Below are 11994 nucleotides of genomic sequence, written 5' to 3' on the forward strand. Positions count from 1 at the left end.
ATACGAGAACTTATGATACGTTGGTTCCATTCATCCAAGGTGATCAATTTATTGATTGATCATTCGGATAAACATGCTCTGACTGACTTACTTTATACTTCTGCTCCACTACGTTTCTTCTTTTTACAAACGCATATTTGAAAATAGCTGATCTACAAGCTCACAGTGTGTCTCGCCGCAACACTTTTGAGCTTGTAGATCAGCTATTTTCCAAAAGATTTTACACATTTTTAGTACTTTGAGTACTTTTACTTTGGCCCTGTAAGCATATCTTGATGCCAATACTTTACCTCAAGTAAAATGTTGAATATAGGCCTTTTGTTTGTAACAGACTATTTTCATATTGTGGTATTGCTACATAATACTGAGTACTTCTTCTACCACTGGCTGACTGGGGACAATTCCCCCGCAGGGTTTTAATACACCCTGCACTAAATTAGTCTTACTTTGCATGTCGCTGTGGGACTCACTGCCCCCAGTTCTATTTTTCTTCACTTTATATATATTTGAACCCTAGCCGCTGTTGCGTCAAAGAGCAAAAATAGCAGTGTTGTTGTCGTGGTGCAACACGCTTTGAGCTCGCACTTCTGCTATTTTCGCAGAATGTCCACCTATTTATTGTTTTGCTGAATGTTCGCCTTTTATGACAAGCCCAGATTAGGGACGCTATGGTTCATGTGGTTAATATGGATTCTCTCTCTCTCTCGGTCTCAGTTTTTGTCTCCCTCTCTGTCTTTCTGTCTCTCTCTGTCTCTCTCTGTCTCTGTCTCTCTCTGTCTGTCTTTATATCTCTCTGTCTCTCTGATGTAAAATGTCACTCCAGCTCTCTCCACCCGAGTCCCTGATTCCCTGATTGATCCTTCCTATGACGTCATATTTCTCTCTCCCTCCTCCCCACCCCAAGCACCCCCCACCGTCTTGTTCTCTGTTGTTTCTGACTCAACATCTGTCCCCTTCTTTCTATCGCTTCTTTATTTCTCTCTATCTGGACTTCGCTTTCCTTCAAAACGTCTTTTAAACGTTGCAGGTTAGGTTACGGTGATAATGAATGACTGTAAGTCAATGCAATGTACCTTAAAGTTGACATGAGTGCGTACGTGTGTGAACTGATTGACGTGTCTATCTACAAGCAGTCCCACAGCACTGGGATCAAGTCTGTACCCCGTAGTGAGTTTGAGCTCAATGTTGTGTTCATGAAGTTTGTTCATTCATTGACCACATTGTTCTGATCTCTTGACCCATTCTGCCCTCTCTAAGAAATGTCAGTACATCAGTGTATCCTGCATTGTTTCCTCGAGCAGTGGTTCTCAAACTTTTTCATGTGCTAAGCTGGAGAACCTTCGGCGCATATTTATATAGTCTATATGGAACAAATGGAGTATTATGTCCTTTTTCTGTTGCTATTTTCAAGAGCTTTTTAGCTGACCTTTATACTGGAAGAAGGCAAATGCCCCTGCTTGGTTTGATATTTGGTTTCAATATTCTTTGATGCCTTTTTTGTGTGTACAGTACATTGTTGTCATGTCTGTAAAATCATTGCGGTACGTGTCTTTTTTGTATACACAAGGTGCCATTGAAATGGATTTCCATGAAATCAATTAAGGGCCATGAAATGTATATGCATTTGGTCGGCCCATATGATTTTGCGTTAGGAACCCGCCACAAGATTTCTCAACTTTTGTCAAGAGAGTCATATTATGGCCCAGCTGTGGGCTGTATTAACCATTGGGCCGGTGGGGCCCTTGCCAGGGGCCCTTGGCTCTCAGGGGCCCTTGGGGGAACTGGGCCGCGTGGTCATTGACAATTTTCTAAAATTAAATGTATACGTTAATTAAATATCAAATGTGTGGGCCCCTCCTCTGTTGTCTACAGGTGCTTTCTTGGCCCACAGATGATCATCATGGCTTAAAATCCGAGCTGGGTAATGCGCGTCGGGAGGAAGGGGGGGTTATGGTGGAGAGTGGGGGGCCCTAAAAAAGAATCGGCCAGGGGCCCTCGCGGAGGTTAATCCGTCCCTGGGCTGTAATCAGCTGTCAGTCTTGTTGATTGAATAAGTTGTTTCTTGTCAGCCATGTATTTCTACACACCAGTCACAGCTCATTATCACAACAAGGCGGGCCATTGACATGCAAATATGATTCCCTCCTACACTGATCCCTGCTATGCTGTCATACTGTACATACTGCTGTTGCTCCTGCCAACGTTTTGCCTCTACCAGCGCAGCCTCCAACTTTGTTCACAGTCCTTGCATGGCTCAAATGTCACAGAGATCTGGAAATAATTCCTTTTGGGCAATTTTTAAAAATCGAGCTTACAGAAATCCTAAATCCTAAAATGTATAGGATGAAATGCATATAAGAACTCCCACTGCCCGGCTTTCAGAGTAGCTCCATACCCCTGGAAAAGATAAGAAACAACATACCGGTACATACTGTATGCTATGCTCTATAAAAAATATGAGAATCTTGCATCCCATGTGATTGATTAACTATTTGCATAATGTCTCTGTCATTATTGCATAAAAGAGCATTATGTATGTTAAGTACAAATGTATCTCTTGTTACTTGCAATTTTTGTTCAGTTTTTCTTTTTTTGTAATTAGTATTTTTCACTAATTGTTCAATTTGTTTTGTCCCATGTCCAAGTTTTTGAGTCTGTGATGAGTTATACTAATAATAATAAGTACTAATTACTAATTACTAGTAAGATGCCTCAGAGCGTCATGCTAAAGGGCGAGGTCACACCATGTCTTCGCCGACTGGCCAGTGATGTATACCGGACCAGTTACCGGACCAGTTATGGAGATCCATGTACCGTATATGGAAATAATGCTGTGAGACCCCAAACATGCTTACTCAGTTATTTGTTATGTGAAAATCCTATGACATCGATCACATCTGACATCATACACACAATCCCTTTTATGCCCATACATGGAGATCCCTGTTTGAACCACAGACATGGGCCGTCTTCCTCCATATATGGGCATTCCCATATGAAGTCCTGTTATATATGGGCTTAATATTGACATGATATTGACTTAATATTGACATCAGGGATCTCCATATAAGGGCATAGAGTGGTTCCCATGACATCACAACATACGATCCCTTTTATGCCCATACATGGAGATCCCTGTCTGAACCAGCCACACCACTGTGATGCCACCTGTTTATGCCCATATATGGAGATCCCTGCTCTAAGTATCTTACGGTACATCACTGTGATGTCACCTGTGATGTCACAGTGATGTGTCAGGGGAACCACAGTGTCAGGCATTATCCCTTCTCTGAGTATCTGACATCACTGTGATGTCACCTGGAACCACAGTGTCAGGCGTTACTGTCCGGACGAATACGGACAAGCTGTGACGGTTCTGACAGTAAACTGCGACCTACAGTCACAATTATAACTCATCACAGCTTGGCTGTGATGATGCTTGGCTAATTCAGGGAGCGTCTTTGAGAGCCAAGAATTCAATTTGTTGTTTTTTTTTGTCTGCGATTGACCTGAAAATAATTTGTCTTTGTAGTTTGTACTGGGGTTTGTGTCATGATCCACACACAGAACATGAATGTTATGTGGTGATAAAGCAATGCAATGTAGAATTGTGATGCAAAACAATTACCAGTGATTTTAGTATCATTTATTCTTCACACTCGTGTGTAAAGGCCTATACAGTATACATTACCGGTAAGACGCCTAAGGGTGAAAAGCCACCTCGCCCTATATTAGACTCAAATGGCCCTATTTTTCATCCATGCCTTACCCCTTATCCTTAACTCTTTTACCACTTCGGACGTTCCCGTTCGCCCCAATTTTGACCCCAGCTCGTTGCCAATATGAACGCTCGTTCTTTTACCTTGTCTGATGACTGTAAGCTGATGAGTGGTCGCGCGGGTGTGTACACTGTACATTAAAAACATCTCCCGTAATGCTGCTTTCAAATCTCCACCACACGTAAACATCAATGATGTCTAATTCACTTCCTGGCTGTTCTCTGTGGACCTGATCTAGATTATGCATTTCTATGCTCTGAACGACGGCAAGCGGAGCGGCCCAATTCACACCCATTCTTTGCATAAGGCTGCCCTCTGCCGCCAGCTTGGCTAAAGTACCTATAGTGTGTGCCAGCGGTGACGCAATTGTAGTCCTTAGCGGCCATTTCTTGGGTCAAAACACAGGTGTTTCAATTGTTTGATTGCATAGAACTAATGCTATAGTCTAATCAGAACACCTGTGTAAGGCTGTGTTGACCCAAGAAATGTCCGCTCTTAGAACTACATTTGGCACACCCTATATAATAAATAAAAAATAAAAATAAATCGTTTGGAAATAATGAATAGATCTTTTCTATAACATCGCAAAGGTAAGCTGCTTTTTGCTGGCACCAGCCCCAATAAATAAATAATAAATCTGGTAGTAGAACTGTAAACATCTTAACCTTTGTTTAACTATTTTGAAGAAAAAAAAAGAAAAGGAAAAAAAAACATTTTATCATTGGGTTTTTATAAATATTGCACTAATGAAAAATTAACAAGCGAGCTTATGTGACTAAATACAGTAATAATTACATTGGATCCATTGGAACAAAAGTTCTTTTTTCTTTTCATTTCATTTCCTGAAAAGCAAAACGTTTTGGACACACAAGGTTTAATTCATGCCCGACAGCAACAACATTGTTTTCTTTGTCTCCTCATGCAGAGCCAAGAAGAAAACCAAGCCCTTGAACCTTAAGATCCACGGCAGCGTGGGCAGCTGTGAGAACCTGCCCAGCGCCCAGCGCTCGCCCCTGCTCACCGAGCGCTCGCTGCGCTCCTTCTTCTTCCCAACCTTCATCCCCTCCACGCCCCCCGTCCACGCTGAAACACCCTCTGCAAGTAAGCACAACCTGTAGTTTGTATGTTCTTTGTGACGTTCAACTCACTTTTTCATGAAATGTATTTTTCTTTTATGCTTATATAATCACCATGTCATTTGTTATGATCAAATGGCAGGAGCTTACTTTGGTTTTATTGATTTATTGATTTATTGATTGATTGATTGATTGAATACATTATTAGAAGTTTGCAAAGGAAAAGGTACAGGACAGTACAGTTTCACTGGTACAGGTCAACTAAAAGGATAAGCACCACAAGAAAGCTTTTGGGCTTGTTTCAATTGGGGTCCTTTTTTTAACTCATACAACATTAAATGACAGACAAATAAAACACATTACTATGCAGACAATATCATCAAAAAACTGTTGTAAAAAAATACAAATAAAATAAATGGTAGTTACAGTAGAAACGTCAGGGGGTGGAAAGCATAGGCTTTGTCTTTTTTACCAGTTTCGAGTAGCAGCATCCTGCAAGTGACTTTTCAGAGCGGTTTTAAAGGAGGGTAAATAGGCTGCATTTATATAGCGCTTTTCTCCAAAGCGCTTTACAATGTATTTCACATTCACCCATTCACACACACATTCACACACACCAATGGCAGAGGAAACCATGCAAGGTACCAACCTGCTCATCAGGAGCAGTTAGGGGTTCAGTGTCTCAAGGACACTTCGATACACAGCCAGGAGGAGCCAGAGAATCGAAACCTGGAACCTTTGGATTCCAAGGCGGACCGCTCTGCCCCCTGAGCCTCTGTCGTCCTGTCACTTTGTTGGTAATCTTACTTAAAGGACCACCACTAAAATGTATTGAGATAAAGAATATATGTTTACAGAGTTTTCTGCATTAATGCATTGATGAGCCTATGATAGTGAAGGAAAGCGAGCCCAGATCTTCTACCAGTCTAGATGCTGGTGGTGGTGCAGATAAAAACACCTTCTTGCTGAATTCCTGTACTATGGAGAGGGAGACCTTAAAAGAGTAGTTTACCCCCCAAAAATGACTTACCGGTATGTTCTATCAATTGCACACCGCATGAAGCCTTGAATTCACGATAATTCCTGAGTTAATAATTTGATGACCGGGTCATCGGTCAGTAGGACACTCCGGTGGTCATCAAATTATTGCCGTAGGAATACGACGAAAACAACAACACAAAATATCCATGAATTCAAGGCTTCATGGGGTGTGTAATTGATATTTTTGTAATTTTTTGGGTGAGCTATTTTAAACGGAGTGGAGGCGGTTTGGAGGTGGATTGTGCAGTGCTCAGAGTGATATTTGTTAAATTGAGACAATTGGCAGACAGGCTACCTGCGACTCGAAGGATCTGATCGTCTACATCAGTGGTTCTCAACCTTTTCAGGCTGCGACCCCCAAAATAATCATATTTTAACTTCAGGACCCCCCACGCTGACAAGAGTTGAGGCATTACATTTTATTTAACACAGTTCTATTGTGAAAATAGCAGATCTACATGCTCACAACGCCTCACCTTGCGAGGCATTGTGCGCATGTAGATCGGCTATTTTCACAATTTCTGTCTCTAATATTTGACAATTTGGCCAATGTTTAATTTTCCATTTTAGAGATATTAAAAAATATCTTAAAGGTCCTTAAATTGGCACAGATACCCTCTATACACTTAAACTGTATGATGGTTTGTTTACTGTTGAGTGAGAAAACAATGTTTCACATTAAGCTAATCATCTGGGGACCCCCAAAAAAGATGTGGGGACCCCTCTGGGGGTCCCGACCCACATGTTGAGAACCACTGGTCTACACTACAGGACTGTATGCTCACTCTTTGACCGTGTGATTGACAGCCTTGGGAAAGTGGGCATGAAATAACGAAAGAGTGCGTGAGAGAAAAGATCTTCCTAATTGAAAAAAAATTAAAATACACAGCCCCGTAAGGATCACTACTTTGTCTAACATCCTTGATGTTAAACGGGACGACAGACAGCAAGGAACAGTGCAGCTGTGCCGTCCCAGGTTGCAGCATGTTGCTGCATACTGCCCACATTATAGGAGGCCGGCGTAACGTGGAAGTGGCAGAGGTCCTGTCGGGGAAAGTAGTGATGGATTGGCGTCACTCAACGTTGTGAATGAATGCTTCCTGGGGCCTTAACTAACTGCTCATCATTTATTGCCAACCATGCTGCTATAGGCAGGCGCATGATGGAGCATGAATGGCACCTCATGCATTTGTGAACACACACATAAAGATTCAAACAACAGTGACACACACACACATGCACACCCATTGACAGCCAAACTGATTTGCAGATAAATACGCGGACCGACATGCCGACACACATTGTGTGTGTGTGTGTGTGTGTGTGTGTGTGTGTGTGTGTGTGTGTGTGTGTGTGTGTGTGTGTGTGTGTGTGTGTGTGTGTGTGTGTGTGTGTGTGTGTGTGTGTGTGTGTGTGTGTGTGTGTGTGTGTGTGTGTGTGTGTGTGTGTGTGTGTGTGGCTCAGGGGTAGAGAAACCGTCATTGGAGCACGAAGGGTTCCCAGTTTGAATCCGGGCTCCCCCTGAGTTAATGTCGAAGAGTCCTTGAGCAAGACTCTGAACCCCTAGTTGCTCCTGGTGAGCAGGTTGGTGCCTTGCATGGTTTCCTCTGCCATCGGTGTATGAATGTGTGTGTGAATGGGTGAATGTAATGCACAATCTATGTAAAGCACCTTGGATAAAAGCGCTATATAAATGCACCATTTACCATTTGTGGAAGTGGGTGTGTGTGGAGGCATGCGTGTATGTGTATTTCTGTGCCACCTATATATAACAAGCCCCTGAGACAATGCCGCTAATGTCCCCAGCGCGACAGAGGCTGATAAGATAAATGTCACGTTTAATTTGACAGTGGTTTTCTAAAAAGTCAAGTGCTCTTGGAAATCTAATCTTGTCCGTCTACTGTATCTCTGTAATTGCAGCCATTGTCAGATCGCGGGCTGCTAATCAAATATTAAATAACTACTAATGAGTTTTACCACACGTTATGCATGTTTGTGCCAGTGCGGTGGCTGCTGTGGTATTTGAAGAAAAGCATGATTCAGGAGACTGACTGCCATTATTTTGTTGTTCATGACATTTCTAAAGCCAGACTTCAAAGTCACTTTGAGAGAAGTGACATTGAGATAGGACTTGATGAGGACCATGAAGACTTGTTTGTTCATGCGAACAAATAAAGACAAAGAAAAAGAAAATGGTATTCACAGTTAGGTCATATTGACGTTTTATTTTTTATTTTTTCAAGAAAAATGATACTTCAAACTCCACATGCTTGGCTTATTTTCTACAATGAAATGTACAAGATACTGTTCTTGAGAGTCTGCCTAAAGATAAAGAAAAGGGCCACACACTCATAGCCACAATGCAGGATTTATTTAGATAGAAACCAACATTTTGACCTGGCAAGGTCTTCTTCAGGGAAAGAGTGAGAGTCTACTACAGTACAGACATGCACCCATGATGACTTTCCACAGAACAAGTGGAAAGTCCATGTGTACTGTTAGCCTCCTCAATTAAGAGGTAATTGGGATTTGGGAAGTAGTTCTGCTAATACTGTATATCAATTTGAGCATTCTGTCAAGAGAATCTGTATCGACTTTGACTTAAACTTCCATATTGACAAGGGCCTATGTTGTGCTCTTGATAACTATGAATTAATTCAGCATGTGAGTGAGGCCACACATGAAAAAGCACACACTCTATGGTGATGATGATGATGAATAAACAAACGTTACAGTAAAGCTTTCCATACGGAAGGCTTTATAAGCTGCATGCTGCATGCAGGTATTTTCAGGCATCGTTTAGTAATTCCTTTGCAAAAAAGGGGGCAAGCGAGCATGTATGGGGGACAGGTGACAAAACGGGTGTACTTGTCTCCTGCAGTCACCCGCCCGTACTAGAGTGAAAAATTTAGATAACGGTATGATAATGATTGTTCAGCCCTAGTGCACGCTCTCTTGTGAGGCTATAGAGGGCATCTGATGGGTTGGTGTCATGTACATGACAGAAAAGACAACTACATTATGCCATCGTGGTAGCCTATTCTGACATTTAGCCTGGTCTGGCGGAATCCTTGTCTCACAGAGATGAAAAAGGGGGTTGCTGCCTAGAAGAAATGAAAAGACCAAAGGTTCAAATCCAGCAAGAACCATCCATGTGTCCTGTCAAAGTGTCCTTGGCCAGCACACTGAACTGCCACAGTACCGGCTCACTAATTGCATGTCACTTTGGATCAGAAAGTCAGCTAAATGTCTGAAAAAGACAGGCCGTGAAAAAAGGTCTACTTGTTTTGGCAACAGAGACCTGGCCTCAAATTCGTGAAAATTCAAAACTAAAAGAATAACATACACATAAAAATCACAGCAATGAGAATCAGATATAAAAGCTGCAGTTTTTGTTTTAGGGTGCACTCACACAGAACTTTGATTCTGCCTTCTGTATGCCGCGGATTCTGCCAATACTTTTCAATGGGAATGGAACATGTTTTATTTTTTTTAGAAATACACACAACCACTCGGTTCCCATTGAAAAGCATTGTCAGAAACACAGTATATCTATAGTCATTAAACAAAAAGGCTCTTTCAGATTTTTCATATTCCATCCTGTTTGGCTACCTTTGGCTTTCAAAGTTTGCCCAAGTTCTCTGTTGTCAACAAAATGCCTCAAATCATGAATACAGAAAATGCATACACATTCCCATTAGGCAGAGGAAGAAATGGCACTTCAAATCAGCCTCATGGTGGTGCTCTAACAGGCAAATTTGTGTTTTTACCTATAACCACACCGATCTTTCTAAAACTTTGCCCTGCATTTTTCACATCTGCCTTTTATAGCGTCACCATGCAGGAGGCTAACTTATGTAAAACACATAAGGCCCTCACTTAACTTTTTGGTTGCCTATGTTTTAGCCCCAAAGTGTTTATTCTCCAAACTGTTGTGGACTGGAGAGTAAACGCCTTATACTGTATGACAAAGGCCAAATCTTTCAATTATTGTTTTTGCCAGGCTGTGAAGTAAAGCCTATTCTGCCCCGGTCCTTGTGTGTGTGTCTGTCTTTGCAGAGCTAATCTCGTCCACTGCTAAACCGATCGGTGTCACACTTTGCATGCACACTCCCAGTAGGCCAATGGAAGACCCTCCACCCTGTGTTTTTCAAATCATCCTCATGGTGGCGCTATATCAGGATGCTTTGCATTTTGGCCTATTACTCTTGAACAATAAACATAAACACATTCAGAGCTGTTCAATTCCGGGGATCCCTTGTCTTGGCAGAGGCTAAAACAAAAAATAAAAACTTTTGCACAAACAAAATAATAATAATCAAATAATGTGTGGCCTTGAGGATCTGTATTTCCTGGCAGTAGGAAATGAGATAAAAAGGGACTTATCTGGGCTATAAGTCGGATTGTTTTGTTGACTTCCAGGTCTTTTGTGACATTGAGCTTGTCCAGGAGAAGTTAGGTTTCAAAAGGCTGGTTAAGGCCTTACTCGTAATAAATACTCAAATTATAAGACCCATCACGAACATCACGCTGCCATAATAGGAAGACCCGTATCATTTAATAGCAAATAATGTTAATATCCTATCATTGCTGAACTGTCAGTTTATAATCAGCAGCATAATCCATGACCAACTATGACTAAACTAAATCGCAATTTGCTGTCAAAATGAACTCTGTTCTGCACTGCATACTTGCGTAATGGCCTGAGAGGTATGCCTGAAAGGCCAATGAGTAGAAATGACTGTGATGAATGAGTGTGATTACCTCAGCTTGCTAGGTGTCTGCACAGTGACATCATATATTAAGTGTTTTTTTAATGTATGGCCTTATGTCTGCATGTACTGCAGAATTTGTCGTCTTTTACTCCAAGACGAATTTCTCCTATGGATGACGAATAAAGTGAACTTTGACCTTTATTACACATCTATTACAATACAAGGGCATTTGTTAGGGTGTCTGGGACAGTAACTATATTATGCCACCATGTTTGGCAGGCACTGTGTGTGTGTGTGTGTGTGTGTGTGTGTGTGTGTGTGTGTGTGCGTGTGCGTGTGTGCGTGTGTGCGACAGTGGTTCTCAACCAGTGGTCCTTGAGAGGGTTCCAGGTGGTCCCCAGCTAAATGATGGAGAGTTGGTAACCAAACACTTTGCTAGCCGAAATAGAATGGCTTGTTGATAGATTAGCCGTGACATTTCTATTATTGTATTATGATCTGAGACATAATATTATGTTTATAAACATGAGCCCGCCACCCTGGACCGCGCCGTTGCTTTTTTTTTCAATCATGTCCGTGTCTCCGGACAACATCAACGCTGATTGGCTCTCAGGACGCGATGGGTGGAGTGGGGGTGAAGCGAAGGTCGCCTCAGTTGGATTTTTCCAAGTGGGGCGAAGATACCGAAGCAACCGCTTGCGCCGCCCCGTTCGGATCGTTTGCGCCGCACCTGTTTGCGCCGCCCGCGCTTGGTCGCGCGTTGTCTCGTCTTTGCATTCACTTTGTATGTTATCACGCTGCTTGAACCATCCAGGTTTGGACGCAGCTTTATAGATCTTTAACTCTTGAGAGTATAAAATTGTAATAACTCTGTCAAGAGTTACATTATTGTTAAACATCGACTTTACTTAATTAACAAGAAGTCTACACAGTTAGAGAATGTTGAAGTATTGTTATTTCAAACAACGTTGGCCTGTTTATCTCTCCTATGGCACCACATACAGCTATATCTTATACAGCGACAACAACATTCTAAGTCTTGGGTCTGAGAGGCTAAATCTCATCAAATGGTGGTCCGTGGCTCAAATGCCGAATAAATAATGGGCCTTGATATGAAAAACCACTGCTCCAAGAAGGCATCAACAGAACCGATGTTGTTGGTCCCGCGGGTCGTGGCCTTCGCAGCTCCAGAACAATCACTCAGCGCTGATGTCATCTGAAATGTGACACACAGGGCTGAGACGACGTGCGGGTGCCTGCGCAGAATGAGTCCACACCCAGGGGACACTAAATGTCATATCCCCCCACCCACCCACCTTCTCCACCTCCCATACGTGTTATTGGACATTTCAATAGGGCCAGGCTATATGACTTCAAATTCTT

At 42.2% G+C, this 11994-nt stretch overlaps 1 protein-coding gene across 1 annotated transcript in view; it reads left to right on the top strand.

Moving 5' to 3' along the window:
• Positions 1–11994, top strand: part of ksr2 (kinase suppressor of ras 2) — a gene marked incomplete at both ends in the record, with an annotated part of 123331 nt that overhangs the window by 56923 nt on the left and 54414 nt on the right. Inside the window, one exon of the mRNA XM_080738050.1 lies at positions 4705–4880. Within this exon, the coding sequence (XP_080594176.1) occupies positions 4705–4880 (176 nt within the window). The remainder of the gene's footprint in view (positions 1–4704; positions 4881–11994) is intronic.

This window comes from Nannobrachium achirus (genome assembly GCF_963921795.1).
Source record: "Nannobrachium achirus genome assembly, chromosome: 12".
Lineage (NCBI taxonomy): Eukaryota > Metazoa > Chordata > Actinopteri > Myctophiformes > Myctophidae > Nannobrachium > Nannobrachium achirus.